Source organism: Piliocolobus tephrosceles, chromosome 20 (genome assembly GCF_002776525.5).
Source record: "Piliocolobus tephrosceles isolate RC106 chromosome 20, ASM277652v3, whole genome shotgun sequence".
NCBI classification, from domain to species: Eukaryota; Metazoa; Chordata; class Mammalia; order Primates; family Cercopithecidae; genus Piliocolobus; species Piliocolobus tephrosceles.
Window position 1 is genome coordinate 9277043 of NC_045453.1, and position 14361 is coordinate 9291403.

The window sequence follows — 14361 nt, forward strand, 5'->3', positions numbered from 1 at the left end:
CACCCATCTAATTGTTTGACCTGATGCAGTCTCAGATGAGAACATGAGCATCTATTTCACATAGATGAGGAGAAACTAACCCAGAGAAGATAGTGATGGCCTGAGGTTACACAGCTGGGTGGGACACAGCTGGACCCAGGCCCAGATCAATCTTTTCCTCCACATGGTCAGTCAGCTTGTGCCCCCTCCCCCTCTGGCCCAGGCCAACCCCCAGGATGTCCACATCTTTGGCCAACTGACTCCCCAGCTTATCCTCTGTGGTCTTCAGTTACCAACATGGCCTGAGACATGGGTCAGATAGCCCTTCTAGAACCCTCAAAGAGTATGTGCATGGTGAGGCCCCTCAAGGCCCACACCCTTGGCTTCAGATTTGCAGGGTCCTAGACAGTCATTTCTGGAGAAATACTTAGGAACCATCTACACAAAGTTGAACTAGATGTAAGATAGCAAATAGCATACACATCACCATTTTCCATACTGTCCATGACAGACATCATTAATCAATCCTCACTGCAACTACCCTCATTCCAGTTTTATCTTCTCCCACCAGACAATTGCTTCAGCTTCATCTCTGGCCTCTGCCTCCATTCCAGACCCCTTTCCCAACATCCATTCTGTATACCAGGGCGAGATTAATTTTCCTTAAATACATATTTGGAGTGTTGGTTCTGCCACTTCCTCACCGGGTACCTGTGGCAAATGTCTTCCCTTCACTGACCCTTGGTTTCTTTCCTTGTAAAATAAAGGGATTGGACCATAAGATGGTAAATATCCAGCATACCTACTGCCACCCCCATTCCAACATTCAGGACAGACATTGCTAATTGATTATAGACCTCTTTCACACTAAATTCAGATGTGCCCTTAAAATCTATTAATCAGTTTGGACCCTGATTTTTATCACAGAGTTAATATCCTGAGATATTCCAACTTTGTTCTCATTATAGAGATGAGAAAATTGAGGCCCAGAGAGGTGGGGCTCTTTCTTTCTTAAGGGCTCCATCTGCCCATCACATACCCTGAGTGAGATGGAGCTGGGTGGGCTGAGGTCAGACTTCACAGACTGTCCAGCCCTGCCCTGAGCCCACCACCAAGAACCTCTCCCCCCATGATGGGCAAGATAGCCAGCCCCTCATTCCTGCCTTTGCCTGGACAGGTACGGGAGGCAGAGCTGAGTGACCAGTATGAGGCGGCCTGCGAGTCAGCCTGCAGTGAAGCAGAGTCCACAGCGGCAGAGACGCTTGACTTGCCACTGCCCAGCTACTTCCGCTCCCGCAGCCACAGCTACCTGCGTGCCATCCAGGCAGGCTGCTCGCAGGAGGAGGACAGTGTCTCCCTGCAGTCCCTCTCCCCACCGCCCAGTACCGGCAGCCTCAGCAATAGTCGCACGCTTCCGAGTGAGTACTGTGATGAGGGATGGGTTTTTTTTCTTTTCAAGGGGACGCTAAGGACCATGCCTGGTGGGCCAGCCTGGGAGGATACAGGGAGGAATCTGTCTCGGGCTGGCCTGCACCAGGGGGATGGTTGGGAGCAAAAGCAGGAGACCTTGGAGCTGAACTTCCAGCCAATTGGCCACTGGTGCTCAAATGGGGGTCCCAGAGGCAGATGCCATCCTTGGGGGGTGTGGGAGGTATTGGAGGGGGCTGGAGCTTGTGGGGTACTTGGTTGCTCATTGGCTTAGAGCAGCCACCTGCTGTAGTCAGGGCTTCCTGAAGCTTGACCTGCCTCTTGGAATTAGTTCAGGTAGGCAAACCTGTAGGGGAGGTTGGAACCTGGAGAGAAGCCTGCCGTGAGGGTGGGGTCTACACTGAGCCTTCTCAAAGGGATGCATTTATAGGCTTCTCTCATATACACAATCAGGGAATACCTTCTGGATTCTTGGGTGTTTTGTTGTTGTTGTTGTTGTTGATCAACAGAGTCTCACTCCGTACCCAGGCTGGAGTGCAGTGGCATGATCTTGGCTAACTGAAACCTCTGCCTCCCAGATTCAAGCAATTCTCATTCTTCAGCCTCCCAAGTAGCTGGAATTACAGGCACGTGCCACCATGCCTGGCTAATTTTTGTATTTTTAATAGAGATGGGATTTCACCATGTTGACCAGGCTGGTCTCGAACTTCTGACCTTAAGGGATCTGCTCATATGGCCTCTCAAAGTGCTGGGATTATAGGCATGAGCCACCATGCCTGGCTCTGGATTCTTGTTCTAAATCATCTGGAGATAACCCATATGTGATCAGAGAAAAAAGGGGACCCCGTATAACTGAGCAAGCCATGAAATAATAGAAAATTGCATGTTCTCACTCATAAGTGGAAGGTAAACAATGAGAACACATGGACACAGGGAGGGGAACATCACACACCAGGGCCTGTTGGAGGGGGTGGTGGGAGACAAGGTGAGGGAGAGCATTAGGACAAATACCTAATGCATGCAGGGTTTAAAACCTAGATGACGGGTTGATAGGTGCAGCAAACCACCATGGCACATGTATACCTTATTAAGTATTATTAAGATGGTCAAAAAAATAAAAAGAAATAATTGAAAATTAGCCAGGCGCAGTGGCTCACACCTATAATCCCAACACTTTGGGAGGCCGAGGCAGATCACTTGAGCCTAGGAGTTGGAGACCAGCCTGGGCAATATGATGAAACCTGGACTCTAAAAAAATTGAAAATTAGCTGGTCGGGTTGGCATATATCTGTGGTCCTCGCTACTCAGGAGGCTGAAGCAGGAGGGTCATCTGAGCCCAGGAGATGAAAGGTGAAGTGAGCTATGTTCACACCACTGCACTTCAGCCTAGGAGACAGAGCGAGACCTTGTCTCAAAATAATAGTAATAGAAAATCAAAACCAAAGAAAAACAGCACAATTTATTGTTTATCAATAGTAGAGAGAGGTTTGAGCTTACTCTGGCAAGCTAGTTCTCCTCCCTGAGCCTCAGTTTCTCCATGTATAAATTGAGGGCATACGCCAGACCCCAGGGAGCTCTTAAGGAGATGAAATAATACTGTGCACCGGACATGTTTAGGCAGGGACTTGTTGGTGGTAGGAACTTGGTAAGTGGTAGCTGTTATTATTGGTTCTCAGACTTCACTCTGAGCTTCCTGAAAATCAAAAGCAATTGGGGGCTGGGCGTGGTGGCTCATGCCTATAATCCCAGCACTTTGGGAATCCAAGGTAGGCAGATCACTTGAGGTCAGGAGTTCGAGACCTGCCTGGCCAACATGGCGAAACGCTGTCTCTACTAAACATACAAAAAGTACCCAGGTGTGGTGGTACACGCCTGTAGTTCTAGCTACTCGGGAGGCTGAGGTATGAGAATCGCTTGAATCCGGGAGGCAGAGGTTGCAATGAGCCAAGATCGAGCCACTGCGCTCCAGCCTGGGTGACAGAGCGAGACCTTTTCTCAAAGAAAAAATAAAAAAGCAATTGGGGTTGGATTGTTGTAGGAAGAGAGGCACTGTTTCAAGCGCTCAACCCGTGTTTGATGTAAATAAATGAACTTGAATCCCATAGATATTCTATACATAGGTAACCAATTTATTGACTGAATGAACTTCTATTTGCAGGAGGCAGAGCAAGAAACAACTGTCTCACTATTGCCTGTTGCACCCTCTCTGGTCTCCTTGCCCTGCCAGTGGGTTATATCTGGGGCAGATCCTTGAGCTTTTCCAGTCACTTTTAATATTTAAGGAACAGTCTCGTTTTCAGTTAGTAAGGGTCCAATCTGGTCTGATCGGTGTCTTCTTTTTTTTTTTTTCAAACGGAGTCTTGCTCTGTCGCCCGGGCTGGAGTGCAGTGGCCGGATCTCAGCTGACTGCAAGCTCCGCCTCCCGGGTTTACGCCATTCTCCTGCCTCAGCCTCCCGAGTAGCTGGGACTACAGGCGCCTGCCACCTCGCCTGGCTAGTTTTTTGTATTTTTAGTAGAGATGGGGTTTCACCGTGTTAGCCAGGATGGTCTCGATCTCCTGACCTCGTGATCCGCCCGTCTCGGCCTCCCAAAGTGCTGGGATTACAGGCTTGAGCCACCACCCCCGGCATGAGCCACCGCGCCCGGCCGGTGTCTTCTCTGTTCCTTGTTCACTTCTGTCTGTTTCTGGTTCCTCCACTTGGGAAGGGATGGTAGCCAGGGAGGTGTTGTCTGGCATTGGGGCTCTCTGATGCCACACGGTGGCTCTTTCTCCCACTCTGCAGGGTCCCCAGTGCTGTCTTTCCCGGCATGGGCAATCTTCCTTCACCTCACTGTTTCTTATTCCCCCTCAGCTTCTCCATCTGGCAGTCTGCCTCCTCCCCATTCAGCTTCTTTCTGCTAGGGCACCTGGCTCTGCTAGTCAGGCATCTTGGGTGGAATCCTTTGAAGACAACTCCAGCTCTACTTTCCCTCTTGGTGACCACTTAATGCATTTGAAAACAAGGGCCTTTGCCTTATGGGACTCTGAAAGTATAGACTGGCCTGCTACAGCCTTCCTTCTAGTCCTGCTGTTACCGGTAGCCCCGCCAGCCTCTCTACCTTCAAGGTCTCCAAATAGGAGCTGAGGCCCAGGTTCTGTGTCCTCCAAATCCAGAAGAGCTCTCCCAGGCTGTCCCAGACACTGCTACAATTCCAAAGGGGCCTCGGATGAAGGATAACATCTCCCATATCCTCACAGCCATGCGAAGTTCTCTAAGCATTAAGTGGGCCTGGAGGGATAGACAGCACCCCTAGCAATTCTCTTCAAATAAACCATCCCTCACCAGTTTTTCGAACCCCCGTCACTTACGAATGGACTGAAGACGGGGGATGGGCTACATGTCCCAATATTACCTGGGTCCCTGTATTGGTCAGCTCTTGCTACAATTATGCTGCGTAACAAACAACCACAAAATCAGCATAATACAACAATTCACATTTATTTCTTTCTCCCCAGTTTGTCAGTTGGGACAGTTCTGCTCCACCTGTCTTTCATCCTCCTCCTGGGACCAAAGGGTCCTCCTGGGATCAGTGGTCTAGTCAGGGAATATTCTCCTTATGGTGATGGCAGAAGACAGAAGAGCAAGCGTAACTAACCAAACAAGCACATTTCAAGGCCTCTGCTCATGTCACACCTGCTAACATCCTATTGGCTAACACAAGTCATATGACTGAGCTTATAGACAAGGGATGGAGAAGTACCTGCTCACCTTTGTGTAGGAAACTATATTCATATGGCAAAGGGTGTGGCCACGGTGGGGGGGGGGGTAAAGAATCAGGCTCTGGCTGGGCATGGCGGCTCATGCCTGTAATCCCAGCACTTTGGGAGGCCGAGGCGAGTGGATCACTTGAGGCCAGGAGTTTGAGACCAGCCTCGTCAACATGGCGAAACCCCGTCTCTATTGAAAATACAAAAATTAGCCAGGCGTGGTGGTGCCTGCCTGTAATTCCAGCTACTCGGGAGGCTGAGGCAGGAGAATCGCTTAAACCCAGGAGGTGGAGGTTGCAGTGAGCCGAGATTGCACCATTGCACTCCAGCCTGGGCAACAAAAGCAAGACTCTGTCTCAAAAAAAAAAAAAAAAAAAAGAATCAGGGTCAACAATTCAGTGCTCCATCATCCATTGTCTTGACTGTATTTACTTATGCCCTTTCCATGTAGAAAATGTTTATTCCCAAGACCCCCAAAAATCTCATCAAATCATGAGATTGGATCAGACTCTTAAGATCTATCTATGTCAGGTCTGGATGTGGCTTCTGTTGAACAATTGACTTAATTTTTTAAAGAAACTACTTTTCTACCCCACAGTCTAACCCTCCCCAACCACACAGCATACACTGGTGAAACAGGGACAGGATAACTGCAGTTAACACTCCTGTTCAGAAAAGAGGAAAATGGAGATTCAGAGACTTACTGATCCACAGCAATTCTGAAGTCCTGAGCAACTGCTGGGCAAATGCATTAAGATTTGTTGATTAGGTCCAAGTTCTCCCTGGGGTTGATTTTCTAGTCTGTTGTTCTCCACAGCTCTTGATTCTGCTCTCTGAAAGCACTTACTTCTCCATCAGAATTTTTGGCCACTTCTAAAGAGAACTTGGAGAATATAGTCTTGGGCAGTGGAATACCTTTCTTAGCTTGCTTCCTTCCTAAAGAAAGTTAGGGAACTAGATGTCTTTTGCATCTTGAATGGTCTTACTCCCTTTAGCCTAAGCTGGTCAATCTTACCCATGCACTTACCTCAAACATTTGATGAGTTTTCTATGTATTTGATTCCTTGTAATTTCAAGTGCCAAAAGCCATACCCATAATTGTGTTTGAGTCATGCCTCTCTCTTGACTTGATGCTTACTTTGGGCTTCTGTGGGACCATGCCCTTAAGCTTTTGTAGGCCCTTTTGACCAGATAATAGCATCTGCTACCTGGTATCTTGATTGATTGATTGCTTGCTTGATGGAGACAGAGTCTCTCTCTCTGTCGCCCAGGCTGGAGTGTAGTGGTGCGATCTTGGCTCACTGCAACCTCCACCTCTCAAGTTCAAGCAATTCTTGTGCCTCAGCCTCCCAAGTAGGTGGGATTACAGGTGCCCGCCACCTTGCCCGGCTAATTTTTGTATTTTTAGTAGAGACAGGGTTTCACCTTGTTGGCCAGGCTGGTGTCGAACTCCTGACCTCAAGTGATCCACCCACCTCGGCCTCACAAAGTGCCGGGATTACAGGTGTGAGCTACCACGCCTGGCTCTACTATTTTTAGAGTGTTAATAAGAGATATTATAACCACACCTTGATTTGATCCTGTGCACATACTGCATCTTAACTGGTCATGATCTTGGTTTGATCTTTGCCCTGAGGATATCTTTTTTTTTTTTTTTTTTTTTGAGTTTTGCTCTTGTTGCCCAGGCTGGAGTACAATGGCGCGATCTCAGCTCATCGCAACCTCTGCCTCCTGGGTTCAAGCAATTCTCCTGCCTCAAGCCTCCCAAGTAGCTGGGATTACAGGCATGCACTACCACGCCCAGCTAATTTTGTATTTTTAGTAGAGATAGGATTTTCTCCATGTTGATCAGGCTGGTCTCAAACTCCTGACCTCAGGTGATCCGCCTGCCTCGGCCTCCCAAAGTGCTAGAATTACAGGTGTGAGCCACTGTGCCTAATGAAGCTGTATCTTAATTTGAGAATGGTTTACTGTCTGGAGGGGCTGGAGTTGACAAATTTATTTTCCAACTAAGCAAGTTCTGGTCTCCTTCCCTTTCCTCTAAACACTCCTTGAAGATCGGCTATTTTTTACTTTTTCAGACAGGATCTCCATGTGTCACCCAGGCATGGGTGCAGTGGCATGGTCATAGCTCACCATAGCCTTGACCTCCCGGGCTCAAGTGATCCTCCTGCTTCAGCCTCCTGAATACCTGGGACCAGAGGCATGCAGTACCATGCCTGGCTAATTTTTAAATTTTTTGTAGAGATGGGGTCACCTTATGTTCTACCAGGCTGGTCTTGAACTCCTGGGCTCAAGTGATCCTCCCACCTTGGCCTTGTAAAAGTACTGGGATTACAGGTGTGAGCCATGGCACTTGGCCTAGCTATTTCTTTTGAGTTCCTCCTTTTCTTTTTTTTTTTTTTTTTTTTTTTTTTTTTTTTTAAGACAGTCTTGCTCTGTTGTCTAGGCTGAAGTGCACAATCTCAATTCACTGCAATCTCTACTTCCTGAATTCAAGCCATTCTCCTGCCTTAGCCTCCCAAGGAGATGGGATTACAGGGGTGTGCCACCATACCCAGCTAACTTTTGTATTTTTAGTAAAGATGGGGTTTCATCATGTTGGCTAGGCTGGTCTTGAACGTCTGACCTCAGGTGATCTACCCACCTTGGCCTCCCAAAGTGCTGGGATTACAGGCGTGAGCCACTGCGCTTGGCCTTTTTCTTGTGTAAGTCTTTTTTTTTTTTTTTTTATTGTTTTGAGGCAGAGTCTCCCTCTGTCACTCAGGCTGGAGTACAACAGCATGATCTCGGCTAACTACAAGCTCCGCCTCCCAGGTTCAAGTCATTCTCCTGCCTCAGCCTCCCAAGTATCTGGGTCCGCAGGCAGGCACCACCATGCCTGGCTAATTTTTGTATTTTTAGTAGAGACGGGGGTTTCACCATGTTGGCCAGGCTGGTTTCGAACTCTTGACCTCAAGTGATACGCCTGCCCTGGCCTCCCAAAGTGCTGGGATTACAGGCATGAGCCACTATGCTTGGCTCCTTTGTCTTGTAAGTCTTTAACAAATGCATCCAAAAGGAGCAAGCTCAGGCCAGGTACAGTGCTGAGCATGGTGCTATAATCCCAGCACTTTCAGAGGCTGAGGTGGGAGGATCTCTTGAGGCCAGAAGTTCAAGACCAGCCTCAGCAACATAGTGAGACTCCATCTCTACAAAAAAATTTTTTTAGTTAGCCACTGCACTTCAGCCTGGGTGACAGAGCAAAACCCTGTCTAAAAAGAAACAGAGGCGGGTGCAGTGTGGCTCATACCCATAATCCCAATGCTTTGGGAGACCAAGGTGGGAGGATCACTTGAGCCCAGGAGTTCAAGACCAGCCTGGGCAACACAGTGAGAACCTGTCTCTACAAAATAAAAACATTAGCTGGGCATGGTGATCGCAGCTGCTTGGGAGGCTGAGGTGGGATTTGCTTAAGCCTGGGAGGTCGGGCTGCAGTGAGCCATGATCATGCCACTGTACTCCAGCCTGGGTAACAGAATGAGACCCTGTCTTTAAAAAAAGAAAAAAGAGGCGTGGCACGGTGGGTCACACCTGTGATCCCAACACTTTGGGAGGCCAAGGCGGGTGGATCACCTGAGGTCAGGAGTTCGAGACCAGCCTGGCCAACATGGTGAAACCCTGTCTCTGCTAAAAATACAAAACTTAGCTGGGCGTGGTGGCAGGCGCCTATAATCCCAGCTACTCTGGAGGCTGAGGCAGAAGAATCACTTGAACCCAGAAGGCGGAGGTTGCAGTGAGCTGGGATCGCGCCATTGCACTCCAGCCTGGGCGATAAGAGTGAGACTCCGTCTCAAAAAAAAAAGAAAGAAAGAAAAGAAAAAGAAAAAAAGAGGCTGGGCGTGGTGGCTCACACTTGTAATCCCAGCACTTTGGGAGGCCGAGGCGGGTGGATCACCTGAGGTCAGGAGTTCGAGACCAGAATGGCCAACATGGCAAAACCCCGTCTCTACTAAAAATACAAAAATTAGCTGGGCACCTATAATCCCAGTTACTCGGGAGGCTGAGGCAGGAGAATCACTTGAACCCGGAAGACAGAGGTTGCAGTGAGCCGAGATTGCGCCATTACACTCCAGCCTGGGTGACAGAGCGAGACTCTGTCTCAAAAAAAAAAAAAGAAAGAAAGAAAGGGCATTCCTTAAGACACTTAACTGCCATCTGTTGAAAAACTGTCATGTCACACTTTTTATTGGAATAAGGTCCTTTACTTCCATTTGCCAGAAATTTGTCATAATAATTATATAATTAAATCATGTCTGTGTGGTGAATGGCTTCTCCCCGCCCCCGATATGTAGCATCCTTGATCAGTATAAAACTTGTACAACCATATATGGCGAGCCTGCCCAAAATCACTCCCTCCACAGACAAACACCAGCACACACAGGCACATCCTCACCACTGCACATCCAGCTACTGTCTCCCTGCAGGGTCACCCCTGCTCAGAAGACTGCCCCCTTACTCCTCAGCATCTGTTTCCAAGGAGTGAGCAATCAGGTCCTGTCCCCACCCCCAGGGCTGTTCTGAGCCCTCACATTGCTGAGGGGCATGAAGGCTCTGTCCCTCTCACAGAGGCATCTGTGTAGGCTAGTGGGTAGATGTGGGGGAGCGGCAGTTTTGAGGCAGTGAGAGCCCCTCTCAAGCAGGGCATGGGCAGGGCGAGGAGCTGCCTTCCTGCCCACCCACCCACATGTGCCTGGCCAGTTCCCCACTGCCAGTGCCACTACTGCTGTCCCCTTCTCCCTCCCCCTGTCTGACCCAGATTCCACATTCCAGAAATAGCTCTGGCAGGTGACTGGCAGGCGGGGTCAACTCTAGCTGGGATGGTGGGAGAAGCAGCCGCTGTGGATGCGTGCCCCTCCCCAGCCAAAGGACCTATCTAGAAGGGTGCTTGGGGGTGCCGTCACTCCCCAATCTGCCCCCTCCTGCCTCTTCTCTCTCTATGCCTCTGAGAAAAAGGAGAACATCCTCCCTCCTCCTCCCTCCCTTCTCTTACTCTGCCCATCTCCCTCTCTCTCTTCCAGCTTACCCTCCCTTCCTCTTCCTCCTTCTCCCCCCACCATCTTTGCCTTCTGTCTGTCTCCCTCAGTTCTCTGCTTCTCCCTCCCACCCTCTCTGCCTTCCTTCCCTCTCAGTTTCTCGCCCTCCTCCCCTTCCTCCCTTTCTGTGTCTCTCCCACTCCCTCTGAATCACAGGGAGGCTGTGATGGCAGCCAGGGGCCTGGGCAGGCATGGTGGTGGGCTGCGGGGTATACCCCCGTTCCTGCCAGCTGCATTCTCTGCACCTGAGTGTATGCAAGCACACAGGCACACACACTTGGGCTCACTCCCTGACAGTGCCTGTGGCTCTAGGCTGAGCTGGGATGGGCTCCAGGCCTGGGAACCACCCTTGCTCCTTGCTCAGGGACCCTGAGATCTGTGTCACTCTGAGTGGGCTCCTGCCGTTCCCTGGCTTCCCTGGGCCTCAAAGTCTCTATCTGTGTTGGGAGGCCTTGGTTTGGGGACCCACGGGTACCTCCCATCTGTGACAATCCAGTCACCAGCTGCTATGCCTGCCCTGCTTTGTCCCATCTTCCATCCCCCAGCTTCTTCTCTGACTGACTCCCCTCCTACCTCTAACCACGCCCCCACACTCCATATGCAGGAGGGGAGATGGATAAAATTGCAGTACACAGTCAACCCTCCAGTCAACCCTGTCCTCCAGCCCTCCCCTGGGCCCACCCGTCCCCTTAATCCACCCCAGGCTCTTGTCAGCCCAACCCATCTAGTCCCCACAGTGTCAGGGCTAAGAGGAAACTCAAAGACCATCATGTCCAGAGATTGCAAATGGACTTGAACCACGTGTCATCTCTGATCCCTGGAGCTCAGTTCTGAGATGTGGTTAAGCAAAGAAAGGTGCCACCATCAATTCGCGATGTCTGCTGTAGCCAGAAGAATTACATACATCTGCAATTCCTGATCTAGCCCACTTATCCCAACATGCATGTGCACACACACACGCACACACATTTACAGATATTTCACAAACGTCAGCCTAGAGAAGGTGATTATCTATCAAGGTCAAAGTCACCCAGCGTGTAGATCAGGGAGCTGTTTCCCACCTGGGTGTGCCTGACTTCAAAGCCCTGAGTTCTCCATTGTCCCCTGTGCGTGGGAGCCACCCAGTCCTGGTAAAGAGGTACAAGCATGGGTGATGAAGGTATGTTGCAGGATTTGCAGGGGAAGTCCTCTAGCAACATGGGCAGGATGGATTAGAGGCTGAGAGGCCACTCACAGGTTGATGCAGTGGTCTAGATAAGTGACAGTGAGGTCAGGACAGGGGCCATAGGGTCAGAGAATAATGGGAGGACCCAGGAGGCCTTCCTAGAGTGAGTAATGAGGAACCAAAATTCCCTACTGCTGGAACAGGCACCTCTCCACAGAGGATGCTGGGCCGAAGGCAGGCTTCCTGTCTGGGCTCCACCAAGCCTGGGACTAGGACATGCCTGATTAATCAAGTGCCTACTGTGTGCTGCGTATATGGATCCTCACTCTTCCCTGTCCCTGTTTTTGAGACAGTGTCTCACTCTGTCACCCAAATTGGAGTGCCATGGCACCATCACAGCTCACTGCAGCTTTGACCTCCTAGGCCTAAGCAATCCTCCCACCTCAGCTCCCTGAGAAGCTGAGGAACCACAGGCACATGCCACCACACCCCGCTAATTTTTTTTTTTTTTTTTTTTTGAGACAGAGTCTCACTCTGTTGCCCAGGCTGGAGTGCAGTGGCTTGATCTCCCTCTCGGCTCACTGCAAGCTCCGCCTCCCGGGTTCACGCCATTCTCCTGCCTCAGCCTCCCACGTAGCTGGGACTACAGGTGCCCGCCACCGCACCCGGCTAATTTTTTGTATTTTTAGTAGAGACGGGGTTTCATCGTGTTAGCCAGGATGGTCTCGATCTCCTGACATCGTGATCCGCCCGTCTCAGCCTCCCAAAGTGCTGGGATTACAGGCGTGAGCCACCGTGCCTGGCCCCAATTTTTAAATTTTTGTAGAGACAGGGTCTCCCTATGTTGCCCAGGCTAGTCTTTTTTTAATAATTTATTTTTTTTGATAAGAAGTTTTGCTGTTGTTGCCCAGGCTGGAGTGCAGTGGCACAATCTCAGCTCACCACAACCTCTACCTCCCAGGTTCAAACGATTCTCCTGCCTCAGCCTCTCAAGTAGCTGAGATTACAGACATGTGCCTCCACACCCAGCTAATTTTGTATTTTTAGTAGACAGGGTTTCTCCATATTGGTGAGGCTGGTCTTGAACTCCCAACCTCAGGTGATCTGCCTGCCTTGGCCTCCCAAAGTGCTGGGATTACAGGTGTGAGCCACAGCGCCCGGCCCAGGCTGGTCTTAAACTCCTGGGCTCAAGTGATCCTCCCATCTCAGCCTCTTGAAGTGTTGGGATTACAGGTGTGAGCCACCATGCCTGGCCTGAGTCTGCTTTTCTTTTCTTTTTTTCTTTTTTCTTTTTCTTTTTTGAACAGAGTCTTGCTCTGTCACCCAGGCTGGAGTGCAGTGGTGTGATCTCGACTCACTGCAACCTCTGCCTCCCAGGTTCAAGCTATTCTCCTGCCTCAGCCTCCCGAATAGTTGGGACTACAGGCACGCACCACCATGCCTGGCTGATTTTTGTATTTTTAGTAGAGATGGGGTTTACACCATGTTGGCCAGGCTGGTCTCGAACTCCTGACCTCATGATCCACCCGCCTCAGCCTCCCAAAGTGCTGGGATCACAGGCGTGAGCCACCACACTCGGCCCAGAATCTGCTTTTCAATTGGTGCCCCCAGTGATCTCTATTCAGGGTGTCAATCATGGTCCACAGTTTGAAAAATCTTGCCTTGGTCCAGTTTCTCTCCAGGGAACAGATAGGGCTGGTGAATCCCAGAGAGGGAAAGGGACTTGCTCAAGGTCACACAGGGAGTGTGTTATTGAATTTGGGAGGGTGGAGATGGAGGTGGAATAATGATATTTCATCCTGTGCTGTATGTGCTGCCTTGGGTCGTCCAGGCCCATAACAAATGTACCTTATTTTTTTCCTAAGTAAATCAACCTTGGCTCACGCCTGTAATCTCAACACTTTGGGAGGCCGAGGTGGAAGGATCGCTTGAGCCGAGGAGTTCAAGACCAGCCTGAGCAACAGGCTTTTATTGTCGCTATAAAAAATAAAAATAACCAACTTAAAGTGAATAGTACAGGCGTAGCATAAGTGACTGAGGATGAAGTAAACTATGACCTTCAAAGTGCTTAGCACAGTGCCTGGATTCAAAATGGTTGGCTAACCCTCAGTTCCATTTATTATTTTTACACCTTAATGCAAAAACCATGACAGTGGTATTGGAAATATTATCATCTTCGCCTTTCCTCAAAATATTTTGATACGTCAAAAATTCTTTTCTCGGCCGGGCGCGGTGGCTCAAGCCTGTAATCCCAGCACTTTGGGAGGCCGAGACGGGCGGATCACGAGGTCAGGAGATCGAGTCCATCCTGGCTAACACGGTGAAACCCCGTCTCTACTAAAAAATACAAAAAACTAGCCGGGCGATGTGGCGGGCGCCTGTAGTCCCAGCTACGTGGGAGGCTGAGGCAGGAGAATGGCGTGAACCCAGGAGGCGGAGCTTGCAGTGAGCTGAGATCCGGCCACTGCACTCCAGCCTGGGCGACAGAGCGAGACTCCGTCTCAAAAAAAAAAAAAAAAAATTCTTTTCTCCATTTTTTGGAAAATAGATGCGAGAAAGGAAAGGACTTGCCTAGGTCACCCAGCAAGGCAGGTCATGAACAAGAGTTGGGTCTCCGTCTAGCAGACTTACCATAGGTGCGGCCTGGAGAGATGAGGCCCACAAGGCAGTGACAGGACCTGGAATCACTGAGGAGAGGGGACTCACGGGCTAGAAGCCAGCAACCGGGAAGGCAAGGAAGCGTGAAGACACCACCTACTGCCAACCGGGCTCGAGCTGGTGGTCACTTTGCCCTCCATAAGATCGTAGGTGTGCTTGTTTTATTTGACGCAGGAGGAATGGAAGGCTCAGGGAGGTTGAATGCGGATGTTGTTCAAAATCACACAGACCTCCAGAGGCGGAGCCGGGATTGGAACCCAATCTCTAGCACTCTGGGTTAGCAAAGCAAAGGAAGGATGCAGTGGCG

At 50.0% G+C, this 14361-nt stretch overlaps 1 protein-coding gene across 3 annotated transcripts in view; it reads left to right on the top strand.

The window, feature by feature from the left end:
• Window positions 1-14361, top strand: part of DLGAP4 (DLG associated protein 4) — a 170938-nt gene that overhangs the window by 76600 nt on the left and 79977 nt on the right. For all 3 annotated transcript variants that reach the window (XM_031934707.1, XM_023220563.2, XM_023220565.1), the window contains one exon: window positions 1157-1397. In XM_031934707.1, the coding sequence (XP_031790567.1) occupies window positions 1157-1397 (241 nt within the window). The remainder of the gene's footprint in view (window positions 1-1156; window positions 1398-14361) is intronic.